The following is a 17,107-nucleotide window of genomic DNA, read 5'->3' as shown; positions in this document are numbered from 1 at the left end:
CAGTGTAACAACAGAAAAGCTTCAATTGTTTTTGATATTCTAAATTACGTCTCGTCATAATTGTCAATTAGTTTCCATATTTATCCTGATGGAAATATTAATTAACGCTATACGGAGTGTTTCAATTTCAGGCCATTGACCGTCTCTCTGAGCATCTTCACAGATATTCTCTCCTTTAACAACAGCATCAGTGCAGATCAGCGGTAGTAAACAATTTACCGAAACAGCTGAAGGACAATTTTAAGCAACCGAGACGGATTGATAATAAAAATCCATAATTATAATGCAAGGCCGCGTGCAAGAAGAGATACAAAAAAAAAAAAAGCATACGACTTTTCCTGAGCATCAAGAAACGTGCAAAGACTGCAGTTTTTTTTTTATAGAAAACAAATACGATTTAATGACAAAAAAGCATATAGAAATTGTGCAATCGTTTGATTTCTTTTTCATCTTCATTTGATCACAGATTTCAGGTCGATGCTATTTTGTTTTGGTTTTGATTTTTTTTTTTTTTTCCACCTCAGAAACTCAAATTCAACTGAAGAATTTACTTGTGATGTAGTCAGAATTATTATTTTTAAATTACAGTATTATTTAAATTAAGGGCGAATTATTATGTATATACCCTTTATAATAAAGACCTGGTGGGCGTATTACAAAACAATGCGTAAAATATTGCTATGCTTCACTTTTATTGATTTTGCAATGAAATAATAATAAAAAAGGGACTCTGGCATTGTAAACATGGGCCTAATACATTCATCGTTTTTGAAATGTAAAAACGTCTCATAGAAATTGTCTAAAATTCATATTATGGGTTATTAAAAATATTGCATTTTCTCCCCTATGTCATCTACATCCTTCAGTTGGATTTGAGTTTCTGAATTTCTAGATTTTCTTCAGATTTCAGTCAGAGAAATTCATCCCCAACTAATTTCCCCTCAATAATAACCTCCCACTATATCAGATCAGGTTATTAATCACAGGATTTAAGTGGCACAAGAACACGTGTCTGTGTTTGTGCTTTGGCACAGACTGACAGAGAGAAAAACTGAGCAAACAAACAAACAAACATACAAACAAACAAACAAACAAACAAACAAACGAAGCCATACAAAAAAAAATTGAGATACATCCCACAAATAGTCTTCTCTCAGTGGATGAATGAGTCACACAGTAGTAGTAGTAGTAGTAGTATAGCCACTGCGGCCAGAGCTGGTACCAGGATATATTCAGTGTTTTTTTTATCTTCTTAGTAAAAGGAAGGCAAAATGGGCTGGATTTGCTTTGAGTGTTTCCAGCCAAGACAGTCTCGGTCTTTCTCTTCACAGCATTTTGGAAAAAGTACAGAAATAACAAACAGCAAAAAACACACTGTAAACAGGCGCACAGAAAAATGTCTGCACATGAAAGAAAAAGCATTAAAGTGAACCAATACTCAGTCTCTATGGTATAACATTAATATTATCATTATTATTATTATAAGAAATTTTAAAGCAAGGGGAGGAATTTTTTTTAATAAATTATGGATGCAGCTGAGAATCAATAGGCCACACCACTTTAAATTTATCCTCAGAATTATATAATAATAAAAATAATAATAATACTAGTAAAAGCTGGTATTGGCTTGAATTTTGAACATTTTACAGCAGGTGCCTGCCATTTCAACCCCTCTCTCTTTCTCTCTTTCTTTACCACAAGCTGCGATGAAACCCCTGTTGCTTTTGTTATGATGGAAAGATGGCGTTTATTTACGCACACTGAACTGACTGCACTGACTTCTCATCTCGCCCTGAAGCCTTGTTTTTATATTTTACCCCCTGCGGACACCTCGTGTCCAACATCAACACTCTGCCTTTCTTTAATGACACATTACATAACGACACATTTTGGGCGCCTCGGTAGAAGGTATAGAAAAAGCAATTTTTCGTATCAATGTTGTTGTTTTTTTTTCTTTCTTTTTTTTTTTGGTTAGCACACACCAACACACCAACCATTTGGTATCCCCAAATATGCATGGCGTGAAACCTCTCCATACTCTCTCTGCTATGCGTATTTTTAGTGCTTGATGTATTTCCACCACTATGTGTGTGTCCAACATTTTAAAAACTGGCTCAGGTCCAGTTTCCAAGCGGTCCAGCACAAGAGAATCAAACAAATAAAAGGAGGCATCCTTATTATAAGGGGTCCTGCGTTTTTGCTCAGAATAACACACTGAAGTGTCACTGCACAGGAGTTTGTCCTCCTCCATGATGAGGAGGGGTGTCTCCATACATGTCCTCTCCTCCTGCTATCTGTCCCCCAGCGGGTGTCATCCTCTTCTCCTTCTGCCGCCTGTTACAAAACCAAACCCTCACCACCTCCTTCTCCAGCTGCAGGCTGTCCGCCAGGGAGGTGATCTCCGCCGCTCCAGGTTTTGGACATTTGAGAAAATGGCTCTCCAGAGCCCCTTTAACGCCCACCTCGATGGAGGTCCTCTTTTTCCTTTTCCTCCCCTGTGCTGCGATTTTATCCAGACTCGTAGGGCTCCCCGACGTGGAGTCCGCCTCCTCCAGCCACTTGTTCAACAGGGGCTTGAGTTTACACATGTTTTTGAAGCTGAGCTGCAGCGCCTCGAACCTGCAGATGGTGGTCTGAGAAAAAACGTTTCCATAAAGAGTCCCAAGAGCTAAACCCACGTCCGCCTGGGTGAAACCCAGCTTGATGCGTCGCTGCTTGAACTGCTTTGCAAACTGCTCCAACTCGTCCGACGTCGGCGTGTCCTCGTCCGAGTGGTCCTGGTGGCCCCCGTGGTGCTGGTGCTGCTGCTGGTGGTGTGAGAGAGACTGCTGGTGCTGGTGCTGGTGCTGGTGGGCCCCTCCGTGCTCACTGAGGTGCGGGCTGTGGCTGTGGTGGTCCTCGTCTCGCAGCGATGGGTGGTGGTGCATCCCACCTTGTTGCTCCAGACCGAAACCGGACTGTGAATACACTAAACTCTGGCCTTCAGACGTCGCCATACCGGGGATAATGTGCGTGGTGGCTGTGCTGGTGCGCCATGCTCGTGATGCGTCGTGATGCGCCTGCTGCTGCTGCTGCTGCTGCTGGTGCGCGAGGTGAGGGTGTCGCTGTTGCTGCTGCTGCTGCAGACTGCTGGAGGAGTTCTGCAGCTCCTCTCGGTCACTGTCGTGCAGCACCGTGGGCTTCACGTCCTGCTGCTCTCCGAGGGGACTAGATGATGACCAAGGTGCCACGCTGTCTCCACCGCCACCGTGAGACAGCGCCGTTATCCACTGGTGCGCGTGGCTGAGCGGATGCCCTACACCGCCACCGGAGCCCGGTAACGTGCCGTAGTCGCTCTGGAGCAAAGTGTGCGCGTCCCTGTACGCTGCCGCCTGCTGCATGCTCCCGGACTCCGAGTGAGGCTGCGACGGCGGCGCGCTGCTGGGGGTGCTGCTGAGGACGCTGTAGTGGTTGTTGGATGTTGCGGTCGCCATAACTATCGGAGAGCAGAGTGATAGTTAAAAAAGGAGTACACTGACAGTAACTCTTTTTTTTTTTGCGCCACGGGGGCAAGCTTCTTTAGGCGTCTCTCTTCTCCAGCATCTCTACCCGGGCGCTGTGCCAAGGGGACGCAGAAGAGGCGCGCACCTGTGGTCCGCCTCGCTCCGCTCTTTATTGGCCAAGAACTGGTTGACAGATGTGGTTACCCCTGACAGCACCCCGCTCATTGGTCACGGGAGATTGTACAGAAAAAAAACCCAATCACTCTAGTGCCCCAACAATACTAAAGCAGTCCTGCAGCATGCATGAGTACAAAGTGGAGAGGGAGAGAGAAAGCGAGAAGTGTAAACACAGAAAAAGACTTAACTTGAGGGGGAAAAAAAGTCTTTATTTTGAAAGTTCTTTCATCTGGGTCAGTGGGTCACGTTTATTGGGTTCGTGCGTCAAATCGGTGCGTAAAATGAGGACTTTAAGAACTTTAAACGCACTATATCTGCAACCATCTTGGACTCTATAACCACTGGCACACTTTACACTTACTTTACACTATACATTCTATATACCACTTACTTTACACTATACATCCTATATACCACTTTATAGACTGCACATATGTACACATTACATGTATTTATTGACGGACTGTGTTCACCCATTCACTCTGTATCTTTTATATTCATTTTTTGTATACCTTTACCTCTCCTGTGTTTCACTCTGTTTGCTGATGTTGCTGCTTTGACACCTGAATTTCCCTCCGGGGATTAATAAAGGTTCATCTTATCTTATCTTATTAAATGTTGTAAATATGTTACTACACATGTTACTTACTTTACACTATACATCTTATATATCACTTGATAGACTGCACATATGTATATATTACATTTATTTATTGTACATACATTTATTTATTGACAGACTGCACACACTATGTTCACCCATTCACTCTGTATCTTTTATATCTCTATTTATTGTTTTTATCATTTTTGTATACCTTTACCTCTCCTGTGTTTCACTCTGTTTTGCTGATGTTTGCTGATGTTAAAATAAGATAAGATAAGATAAGATGAACCTTTATTAATCCCCGGAGGGGAAATTCAGGTGTCAAAGCAGCAACATCAGCAAACAGATTGAAACACAAAAATACAAAAAATATAAAAACAATAATAGAGTTATAAAAGATACAGAGTGAATGGGTGAACATAGTGTGTACAGTCCGTCAATAAATAAATGTAGTATGTGCAATAAATAAATGTCATATGTGCATATGTGCAGTCTATAAAGTGGTATATAGGATGTATAGTGTAAAGTAAGTGTAAAGTGCGCCAGTGGTTAGAGTCCAAGATGGTTGCAGATATAGTGCATGTTTAAAGGCAGATAGTGCATGTTTAAAGTTCTTAAAGTCCTAATAATGTTGCTGCTTTGACACCTGAATTTTCCTCCGGGGATTAATAAAGGTTCATCTAATTTTATCTTATCTTATCTTATCTTAAAAGTTGCATACGATGTACAGAATTTGCATATGAATTGATACAGTGGCCACTTTACGCGTTCCAGAATAGAACTTTCCGATTCCAAACATTCCAAAATCTCAATTTGAATCAAATGTTCATGTTTTTTGTTTAAGTAGAATATTTGGGATGTTTTTTGCGCCATGAAGCAGTATATAGGCAGTGATCACAGAGGAGTAAACTTCCAGCTGCCTCTCCCTCTCTGCCCTCAGGACGCTGTCCAGAGAGATGGGGCTGCCGCGTGCTTCCAGGGCCTCGGCCCCGTTGCCATGGCGAAACGCGGTGAATGGAACAACAACGCCCACGTCACAGCTGCAATTCTGCTCCTTCTCTTTTCGTTCCGTTCCAAAGGGCTCATTTGGGGGCCGCGCGCTCCGTCGTCGGGACAAATAATGGGGGGCGAGCGGAGAGGGCAGCTCGGGGCCAAAGAGAGGAGGGCTGCAAGAATGAAACCTCAGCTCTGCTCTGCAACGTTCCACCTGCTTGTTGGGTAAACTTTGGGATGGATGCACACACACAGTGGCACGCGAGGCTCGGCTTTGCCAAAGCCTCCTATATAAAACAGAAACAGGCCTTGAGTTTCAATATTTTGAAGAGGAAAAAATATCCTCTATTGCACAAAAATAGACTAACAAGTCTCCCAATGCTTCACAAATATCTGCCACAAGTAGCCTATTTCCATTTAATTCTACTTTATACTCCTATTCCACTATGTACTTTTTATTCCACTACATATACTTTCATTGAGTAGCCTATTTCCATTTTATTCTACTTTATACTCCTACTCCACTATGTACTTTTTATTCCACTACATATACTTTCATTGAGTAGCACTACATTTATTTGACAGCTCTATTTATTAGTTAGCCTACTTTGAAGATTAAGCTGTTACAGTATAGGCTACAAATGAAATGATGACCTCATAGGATATGATGTATTATCTTCAATTAAACTACCCAAAGTAAAGTAGCAACAATTAGCCTCACCCTACACCATTAAAAATGCTGCATACTTGGTAATGCATCTGAAATAATAATCCAGAAACAGGCCTTGAGTTTCAATATTTTGAAGAGGAAAAAAAAAATCTCTACCCTCTATTGCACAAATACAGACTAACAAGGGCTCCTAATGCTTCACAAATATCTGCCTCATAAAACAGTGGAAAGTAACTATACACAAGTATTGAAACGCAAATACAATACTTTCATTGAGTTTCCATTTTATTCTACTTTATACTCCTACTTCACTACATCCATATTGTACTTTTTATTCCACTACATTTATTTGACAGCTCTATTTACTAGTTAGCCTATCTGCAGATTAAGCTGTTACAGTTTAGGCTACAAATTAATTGATGACCTCATAGCTTGTTGGGTAAACTTTGGGATGGATGCACACACACAGTGGCACGCGAGGCTCGGTTTTGCCAAACCCTCCTATACGAAAACAGAAACAGGCCTTGAGTTTCAGTATTTTGAAGAGGAAAAAAATATCTCTACCCTCTATTGCACAACTAACAAGGGCTCCCAATTCTTCACAAATATCTGCCTCATAAAACAGTGGAAAGTAACTAATAAGAAATAAGAAATGCTTCATCCCTGGACATTTTCAAAAAACACCTCAAACACCACCTGTTCATCAAGGCCTATGATCTCAGCTGACTCTTCCTACACATCACTCTTTTAATTACTTAGCTACAGTTTCTCCTCTGTGTTATTTATTAGTATGATTTTTGTGTGTCCCCTTTGTAAAGCGTCCTTGGGTTTCTGAAAGGCGCTATATAAGTCCAATTTATTATTATTATTATTATTAACTATACACAAGTATTGAAACGCAAATACAATACTTTCATTGAGTAACCTTTTTCCATTTCATTCTACTTTATACACCACTACATCCATATTGTACTTTTTATTCCACTACATTTATTTGACAGCTCTATTTACTAGTTAGCCTATTTGGCAGATTAAGCTCATATCCTATGAGGTCATCATTTTATGTGTAGCCTATACTGTATAGGCTACACATAAAATGATGACCTCATAGGATATGATGCATTGTCTTCAATTAAACTACCCAAAGTAAAGTAGCAACAATTAGTTTCACCCTACAACATAAAAAATGCTGCTTACTTGGTAATGCATCTGAAATAATAATCCAGCAATATATATTAATTTTACTCTCTCAAACTGTTCATTCTGTATAATGAGTATCTTATTTCAATACACTGTGGTATTAGTATTTACTCATAGTATCATTGCAACTCCATAAAGGTGTGATGCTCTGATAATACAGTTTTGTCTCTTGGCACTGTGAGAACATAACAGTGGAGCTGGTTAGTGAAAATTCATCAAAGCCTTAATTTTTCACTATCTGCTGGTCCTATCTTTAACTGAATGCACGATATTGAAATTAAACTAATCCCCATTCTGCTGAGCCCCCCCTGAAACCCTTTTAGACCCCTGGGGGGTCCCTGGACCTACTTTGGCAACTACTGGTATTTAGGAGATGTGATTTTATTGGCTCAAAGTGGGACACCGGCTGTAAAACATAACAGCTATTAAGAGGTTAAAGGAGCCTCAAAGGACAAAAAAATATGCAAGTTTCTCCTTCAAGCAGTGCAACATCACGGGCACCAATGGAAATATGCGTGCATTTTTTTTTGCAAATTTAAAGCCATAGCTACACCCAATGCACACAAAGGCAATACAATTCACCTTGTACCGTTAATTAAAGACCATAGTACAATAAAATTCCAAATTGGAAGAGATAGGTTAATTGATAAATACTTTGAATGTAATCAAGCCGAGGATGCGCGGACATAAAGTGACGCACATTGAATTATAGGGATCGAAAGAACACTGGATTATGATTAGGGTGTAATTCTGAGAATTACCAAATGTGTCGCCAGGGGCTCTGGCAAGCCGTGTGTAGAGAGAGGCAAAACATATTACCCTAATCGACTAATATGCAAACTACTGGCTGCCCAATTACAGGACTTAATAACGCATAAACGATGCGAGTCCTGTTCTTACAAGACGAAGGGGTCGCTGTTAATTCAGTCAAAGGGCTGGGTATGCTGTCAACACATGCAGCGGTTCCACACACATACGGTCTGTGTTTCCGTGTCCCTCGTTCTGTATTCAGGAGTGAGAGTTAATGATGAAGAATCTGAGCGTTAAATTAACAGTAATTATATGGCCCCAGTGCTGTAAAGATTCAATTTCTTTGCAAGTCTAATGGGCCTAAGTGTCCCTATGCGCAGGCGGAACTCTCTATGAGATATTTATGATTGAAACGCACAGAGACGGAACAAAAACAAACACACACACACACATTGTATACACCTATAGCATCTGTTGGCTTTCTACATGCTGATTTTAAGAGTGATTTCTTTCTGGTGTAGAAGCGCGGCACTAAAACCGCATTCGAGTTAAAGATTCCAGATGTGAAAAGCTACTTTTTTTGCTCTTGTGTAAACAGTGCCACCCCCTCTCCCACATTAGTTGAAGAAAGCGTGGTTCAAGCGTGAAGTGAAGCCATTTATGCGAGTGAATGTTTGCAAGCGAACCAGTATTCGGGTTGCTTTCACTTTCTCTAGACCAGTGTGTGACCGGCCCATGTCCCTCCCCCTGTGGGAACCCTAACGCAGGGGTAACTGGGGCAGGGGGCTTCTTTATGCTGCCGGACACAGGGAGATAATGGCCATTCCTCCACAGCTGGCCTACACAATCAAAGGGAGAGGGGGCTCGAAGGATTCCAGCTTTAACCAGGCCATTGTCTGGGCTAATTACATCTGAATGCAAGACCCCAAGAACTCACCTCCCCCTGAGCAAAACCTGCACAGAATACCCCAAACAGCCCTTCAGGGATGAGGGAGAGTGCACAGTCACAAGGCACACACACACAGAAATATAGAAACCCTGGACTCCTTCATTACCCCTAAACGTAAGAACACAAGTATACACACACACACACACACTCTGGTCTCGTTCATTACTCTTACACACTCACATCCCCAGCAGGCTCTCATCAAAGTGTTGTGTCTCTCGCACAAACACACTCGCATGTGGCACTCGGCATTAGATCAGATCTCAGCTTGCTGCTCTCAGAAGAGATGAGGAGGTCTTAGAGGACTTAGGTTGAATAGAAAACACACTGAAGAGCCTTTCCCCAATGCACCCCCATAATCCCAATCTATACACTCCCTCTGCACCCCCCCAACCCAACCGCCAGTGCCCGGCTCCATCTGTAGCCTGAACTGTGTAGCCTCAGCTCGGTACAGTGCAGTTTGTGTCTGTGAAAACCGCAGAGCGATGTCAGGGATATCCCGTTTTGGTTGCGCCGTCTTTTTGTTTTTGCAGTCAGAAAATACATCCAGCTAGTTTTCTCACACTCACTGATACATTGATTTCTTCCGATATGATGCGCACTGCGGTGTGTTTGTTGCTGTGCATGTTTGAGAGAGAGAGAGAGTTGTGTGAGACAATCCTAAAGACATACTAGAGAAGACTCAAATTGAATTGTGCTTGGTTACTTTGAAAATTGCAGTTGCAAACAATGTTAAGGGGTTAAAATGTCTTAAAATGCTAATTGTTTGCATCGGAGGTGTTGAACGGGAGTTGCAATTTAAGTTGCAGCACTCAAAGCGGTTGAAGTGTCAGCTGAAGCTGAAGCACTGAAAGGGGTTGAAGTGGCTATTGAAAGTGAAATTGCTGAAATCTAGCTGTGAAAGCAGTTGAACTGTCAGTGTGAAAGATGAAAGCGACTGAAATGTCATTTAAAAAGTAACGAATGCAGTTGAAATTATTATAGAAGTTCAAGAGCCAGAAATAGTTTAAGTGCACTGTGAATAGCTGTCAGTTGGTATGTAAGTAGTGAAAGCAGTTGAAATGTCACTTTGAGTATTTGAGTCGTTAGGTGAAAAAGCGGCCGAAATGGGTTTCCTCAGGAGGGTGGCTGGCGTCTCCCTTAGAGATAGGGTAAGAAGCTCAGTCATCCGTGAGGGACTCGGAGTAGAGTCCTTGCTCCTTTGCGTCGAAAGGAGCCAGTTGAGGTGGTTCGGGCATCTAGCACGGATGCCTCCTGGGCGCCTCCCTTGGGAGGTGTTCCAGGCACGACCAGCTGGGAGGAGACCACGGGGAAGACCCAGGACTAGGTGGAGAGATTATATCTCTACTCTGGCCTGGGAATGCCTCGGGATCCCCCAGTCAGAGCTGGTTAATGTGGCCCGGGAAAGGGAAGTTTGGGGTCCCCTGCTGGAGCTGTTGCCCCCGCGACCCGATCCCGGATAAGCGGTTGAAGATGGATGGATGGAGGTGAAAAAGTACGAATTACTTGAAGTGTCATTTCATGCGTGGAGGCAGAAAGCGGTTTAAATTTTGATTTCAAATCTAAGCCCTGTAGGCAGTTGAATTGGGTGTACATGTATATAAGCACCAAAAGCATGAGCAGTGAAAGCAGTTGAACTGTCATTTAAAGAGTAAGAGATGCAAGCAGTTAAAATGTCAGTTGAAGATGAAACTCCACTGATAGTTTAAGTGCCCTGTGAATATGAAAACATTGTCCTTGTTCATTAATGCTTTAAAGCATATTGAAATTGAATAGTTGAAGTGTCAGATGATATGTAAGGAGTAAAATCAGTTGAAATGTCAATTGAAGAGTAAAAATTAGATAAAGTGTCAAATCTAAGCCCTGTATGCAACTGAATTGTCAGTGTGTATGTAATCACTGAAAGCATGAGCACTGAAAGCAGTTGAACTGTCAGTTGAAGTTGAAGCGTGAGATAATTTAAGTGCCACTGTGAATAGTTGAAGTGTTAGTTAGTATGTAAGGAGTAAAAGCAGTTAAAATGTCAATCGAAGACGAAAAATTAGATGATGTGTCAGTTGTGTAGAGGCTGGGCGCAGTTATAATTCCTGTTAAAGCTGAATTGGTAGTGATAGTTGAAGTGTGTGCACTGTAAATAGAGGAAGTGTCAGTAAGTGCAATACATACCCGTGTAGAAACTACCCAACTAACAACTCGCTTTCTCTCACCTCTCTTAGCTTGTGTGTGTGTGTGAGTTAAGGTTGGTATGGATGTGTGGACTTACACACCATTTTCCCTGGACACGTTTCACATTGTGTGTGTGTGTGTGTGTGTGTGTGCGCGCCTGTGTGCGAGTGTGTGTGTGTGACAGTTTCAGGGTTAGGAGGTCTCACTGGTGCTCAGTTTAGCATTGATTTATTCTCTTTCTCCAATTTATTTCCCCTTCGCCTGATCTGCCTCTGGGAGGACAAATGGAGGAGAAACGCCAAGCACAGTAACCATCCCTCACACACACCTACACACACACACACACACACACACCATAAACACACAATGACAAATGTTTCTAAAAGCAGAAATGCGCTCAAAATTGTATTTCTGCATAGGACTTGCAAGCAACACACATACATACACAAAAAACACACACACACACACACACACACTCAAATACTTGTAAAGCTCAGGTTCTCCATTTCCAGCATTACTGTGCCGGACCAATCAGAGTGGTGACCATTCTGTACAACTATAAATTCACAACACTCCCCAACTCCCAAGGCACCAGCACTCCTATAAGGCTTCCCATGTTGTCCCATATAACTGTCTTCAGAGAACCCATAAAGACATAAAGGGACGCTCCTACCTCTAGGTGAGTGGTCATAATTCACCAGCAGGTATTTTTACCGTGACATTGCTGTCGCGGTGCACAGATTCATCTCGCCTCTTGCTTTATAATGTCCAACACAAACTCCAGATAGGAAAAGCATGAGTGCAGTCATATTTTACAGGCAGCTTGCTGTCACAGCCTACTGTAATGGCTTGGTGTTGGAGGGGAGTGTTGGAAGAGGAGTGTGTGGGCTCGTGGGTACAAGCTTAACACCTCGCCGTCACTTCTGCTTTGGGGTGTAATAACAAACCTCTCCCTTTTTTCTACCCGAGTAGAAAAAAGCGCATCAGAAACAGGGGAGCGAGGGGCGGGAGGAGGGGCAGGTAGGTCGTTAAACCCACTTGAAAGCTCAGCGCCCTGATCGATAGTCTTGGACGAAGCAGGGATTAAAATCAGGCTAAGTCTGTTCCAATCAATACTGATGGCTAACCCTGGGGTTAAAACAGGAGTAAATCTCCATACACGTCCATACACAAGTCGGCACTATGGCCTACAGTACAGATAAATCTACAGCTATCCATGCAAATGGACACACAATGGGTTACCGTGCGAGTGTAGTCGATACGAATGAGTGCTGTATGGGCTTTCAGCAGCGACATATCTAGTTGTATCTATGTGAATATACAATCGGTCTAGTTAGGTGATTGAGGCAGTAAATTTGGACCCATCGATGGGGATGAGCAGAGTGAGTAAAGCTCTCATAAATGTGTTCGAGTATGTGCATGTGTGTGAAAGAGTAAGAAACAAACAAGTCTGCTGTTATCAACACAGCCAAGCAATAATGGAGGAGAGAATGACTTATAGACGGAGAGCTGACACGCATGATTGACTGTTTCACACCCTAATGGAGGACGGACATCGCTGCTCCGATTGATCTTACAAGCACAGGTCTACGTATCAATTACCGATACCGATCAATGTAGCTATATGGACAGACAACAGCAAGGAAAAACTGTTGCACGTCTATATTGTGATCAGCTAATTCTACCAATGCAGAGATTTATGTCTCTTTCTTAAAGGGTTATCTGATTTCTCCTAATCTTTAGGGACAGATTTCTGAGCACAAAACAGCAAAATTGATAATGTCGACATTTTAGGAAATGCACTCATTCGCTTTCATGCTGAGAGTTAGACGAGAAGATCGATTCCACTCTCGTGTCTGTACGCTGAATATGAAGCTACAGCCAGCAGCCGGTTAGCTTAGCTTAGCACAAAGACTGGAAACAGGGGGAAACAGCTAGCATAGCATAAATCCACAACTTGTCGTTTTTACACTTCATACAATAGATTGTATATAAAGATGGACGACATGACGGCTCCCCAAAAGTGAAGCCAAAACATCTTGATTGCCCCCTGGTGGCTGGCTGCAGCATATAGGTCATAAATCCCGCTGCCTCCATGTTGGCAGATGAGACATGGGCCAAACTAAAAAGTCAAACTACACATCAAATAAATTTGTCCCAAAGATGGTTTCTGTCATTTTAGCTAGTTCTTATCACGCTGATGTTTGTTCAAGTGTTAATTTTTCTGATAAATTTGGTTTTAATGAGTTATTTGATGCTATAAAAAAGGGGGCGAGACGTCATGATTGGAAGCTGTGGGTCCAGTTTTGGTGCTAAGCTAAGCTAATTGCACAGACAAGAGTAGCATCGATCGTCTTATCTACTTCTCAGCAAGATAGCCAACGTGTCCTGAAATATTATAGATGTGTCTTATACATCAACAGTGATTTTCACGCTTTGAGTACATTTAAAAGTCAAAGTATTGGTTGTTTGAATACGTTTTCTGTTTGAACTGGATACACGCTGAACACCTGAACCTGAAACACAATGACAAAAACCTGACACCCCCGTCCCAACCCCTTGAAACCAGTTCTCCAAAAATACAGGCACATTTTCCGCTTTTCACTCAGATGCCAATTCTAAATCACACTTTTTTCATATCCCCTGTACACAATTCACCGCGTTTGACACAATCTTCATAACTATAAAGTCTCTTGTGTTCGTTTGGACAGCATTGTCCTTCAAAAATGCTGAAGTGAAATGATCAATTGGCCACACTGATGACTCCCAGGTGCAAACACTATAGTTACTAAATTGGTCAATTACAAATCAGAGCAAGGGGGGCGAAGGTGAGCTCTCCTGTTTGGGAGATGAATGGATGGCAACGATGCAGAGAGATATGGAGGGAGACGGTAAGAAGAGGAAGAGGAGGAGGATGGCAAAAGGAGAGGAAGAGGGAGTTGCATCTTGGATGGAGGTTTGGGTCACTACAGTCGATCACATTTGTGAGAGTGAAGCTGGGCACTTCACTGTCACTCCCATTATTTCTACATTTAAAGAGAGAATATTTAAGTGAGCTACACTTTACTTTCTATGTAATGTGTAATGTATTTGGGATTCTGTGCATTTCTATTTGTGTCAATAGAAATGTGTGAGGATTTCACATCTTGCTTGTTGTATAGTGACCTTTATAGATCAAGATTAAGTAACAAAAACTGCAATATCAAAGCTAAAAATGATGTATACACCTTCTTAAAGGTCTTATTGATACCATTTTTATGTTAACGAATATTAAAAAAAACATCCACAGAGTTTTTAGAAAGGTGCTGAATAAAAGTAGGCTATGGCTTTTCCTGAAAAAAAAAATATGATTGTAAATTAATCATTTTAAAAATGTTGGCGGGTCCAAAATTAATGTTTTGTTTATCTCTTTGGAATTTATCTGACGTTTGGTTCCCACTTCTAACAAGGCTTGTGAGCCAATGACGTTGGTATCACATGTTATCTCTGGGTCGTCAGTTAGTGTGGAAAAAACTAATAAATGACTGAGATTGACAGTAAGTGCCTGGCAACAACTTGTTGTGAAGTAAATGCAATGGAACGGGGGAGTGAGAATGCAACATAGTGGCTGAATGTTATCAGTGTTATCAAAAACACCCTTAAGATGAATAAAGAAACGGTGACTTTAATTTTATTTCTCTAAGTTAAGTTAGTAGATATAATATTTGATTTTTATTTCAGATACCAAATACAATATATTAATGTTTTTTCTAAATTAAAAACAATTTTAACCACGCATTATGCTTACATTGTCACTTGTCATGTGTTTATTCTACATCAACCACACTTGCAGCTTGCTTCTGTGTCCCTCCAACAGAGACCCCAGCTGTCCCTCCATCACACTGCGTCCTACAGGCTGGGGGGCAGGGCAGAGGGAGGCCTCTATTCAATGCACCTCTTACTTTTGTGTCGCCTTTTTAAACACACTCGCAAACACACAGACCCCCACCCCCACCCCCGCCTCCCCCTCCACTGCAACATGCAGCACCCACGCAGGAACAAATTTAAAGTAGGAGTTTGGAGAACGTATATGTTCTCCAGAATTTATACAGAAAGTAAAATTGCAGTTTTGTCCTCATTTCCTGTTAAAATGTGCAGCGTGAATAGTACTAACGAACTGTACTACTCCACATCACATTATTATTAGTTAAAATAACCTGAGCAGGTCACCCTATCTATAATCAATCAACACATTCTCACTCTCAACTTGTCAAATACGCTTGGTCAATGCCCCTCGGCATCGGAGACCGACGCACGGTGTACCTATCTTGCGATCGTTAAATGCATAGTGTCCTTTCAAAATAAGGTTAGGTTTATACAACACAACCACTTAGTTAAGGTTAGGAAACAGTCGTGGTTGACGTTAACTTCACTGACTCACATGACTAGCGACTAATGTGACTAACGACACATGTGACTCATGGGATTGACGATACCAAAGACTCACGTGGCGACTGCCGTGACAAAATAATTCAACGTTACTTTTAGTTTCACACGGGATACGAACACCAGTCTCCTGGTTGAAAGTCTTGTGTTTGTTTGACCCGCCAGCCCTGAGTGGACTCTCACGCTATTAATACTACGTCACTTCCTTTGACCGTCAAATAACGCCACGGTTGGATTTACATTGGAGTAGTTGAAAGCTTTTCACATACTGTCGCTTAACGGTGCCTCCGTGTGTCGGTTTCCGATGGGGCGCTGACCAATCGCCAGTATTTCACAAGTCGGGAGTGAGACCCATTGGATCAATCCCTGTAACATTATTTGAGCACCATATATTGAAATTAATGACTGCCTTTAACATTGTCTAAGGTCAAGATCAAGGTCAAAATATGAGATACAATGAGTCCTTAGGTGACAGTGTAAGGCTTGCCTTAAACCACAACTACATTTAAAGATCTCGTCCTGAAACTGAGCCAAGATGTATGTCCAGGGATCGAACCAAGATGGATAGGGGGAGAGACCTCGGGGAGCAATAATGGTTGTTCTCAGTGTGGTAATCAAACTAATCTCTGTCTTCTTCTCTTACTTGTTTTCTATCTCTACCACACAAGCACAAATAGAGTATATGTCTTTCTTACCCAGGCTTTTCTCCCCTTCTCTAAATGTCTTTATACTTCGCAGTGACAGTTCTCAGGGAATCACATTTCCAAGGTATAGTCCCCGCCGGATTTCCTGTCTCTAGTTACCATGGGATACAGATTTGCTCAAGTTCATTATAGTGTCTCTCAGCATGTGGCATTTGTGTGACTCCTAATGATTATACACACAACCAAGTTCATACAGAATCAAAGCAGTGCAGTATGAGGCTGAGTATTTTGCGTATTCAGGGCTGTACTTCTACATGTTATTAGCCTATATGTTCAGGAAATGTACAACTATGTAACCACTGCTCTCATTATATGAGTGGCAGATGCACAAAAGTGAAGGAACGAAAGCAAACATTGCTTTTTGTGAAGGAACACTGCTTTACACGCTTTTTTTTTTTCTCCCCATGCATATCAAATGTGTTTCAGCAATTGGAAGGCATAATTCAGGGTGGAGGGAAAAACAGAGGAGCTACTCTTGGAGGCAACCTAGCCAATTAATTTGCAGCTCAGATCTCAAAGCCTCACTGGAGAGGTGCTAGGCTACATACTACTCGGCTAATTTGTGTAGCAGGTCCGTATTAAATATATGCATGAGGCTAATTCGGTTAGTGTCGTAGCCCTGTAGCTGTGGTGAGTGCGGCGCTAGCTCCCATTAGCGATGTTTCTGCCTCCAGTGGAAATCAACAGAAGTCGAGGCCGACGCCGCTTTTTTGCATAAAGCAAACAAAATTAAATTTACTTCGCTAAATCAAAGTGTAGTGCCAAATGTGGGACTCTCTCTCTCTCTCTTTCCTTCTGCCCCCGCTGTCTCTCCCTCTCTGTATGTCCGTCTGTCTGTCTCCTTCTCTCTCTGAGGGATAAATTACTCCAGAATCATAAAAGACTAAAAAAAATTACAGAGGGAGAGGAAAAGAGAGATTTCAGTCAAGAGGGATTCCCCCTCCCCAAACAATCCCAGCATGCTCCTGCTTACTGAGATGTTGGCTTATG

The 17,107-nt window shown here is 42.1% G+C and overlaps 1 protein-coding gene and 1 long non-coding RNA gene across 2 annotated transcripts; one reads left to right on the top strand and one right to left on the bottom strand.

The window, feature by feature from the left end:
- Nucleotides 1-369: 369 nt before the first annotated feature.
- Nucleotides 370-4,049, bottom strand: pou3f2a (POU class 3 homeobox 2a). Its single transcript, XM_037749973.1, has one exon. The coding sequence runs from the start codon at nt 3,471-3,473 to the stop codon at nt 2,223-2,225; it is 1,251 nt and encodes a 416-aa protein (XP_037605901.1). The 5' UTR covers nt 3,474-4,049; the 3' UTR covers nt 370-2,222.
- Nucleotides 4,050-7,023: 2,974 nt separating this feature from the next.
- LOC119476671 lies at nt 7,024-11,337 on the top strand. Its single transcript, XR_005204065.1, has 2 exons — nt 7,024-9,911; nt 10,310-11,337. It is a non-coding gene; the product is annotated as an uncharacterized LOC119476671 (long non-coding RNA).
- The last annotated feature ends 5,770 nt before the right edge of the window (nt 11,338-17,107 follow it).

Source organism: Sebastes umbrosus, chromosome 18 (genome assembly GCF_015220745.1).
Source record: "Sebastes umbrosus isolate fSebUmb1 chromosome 18, fSebUmb1.pri, whole genome shotgun sequence".
NCBI lineage: Eukaryota > Metazoa > Chordata > Actinopteri > Perciformes > Sebastidae > Sebastes > Sebastes umbrosus.
The sequence above is the reverse complement of the archived record's forward strand: the minus strand, read 5'-3'. Positions and strand labels throughout refer to the sequence as shown.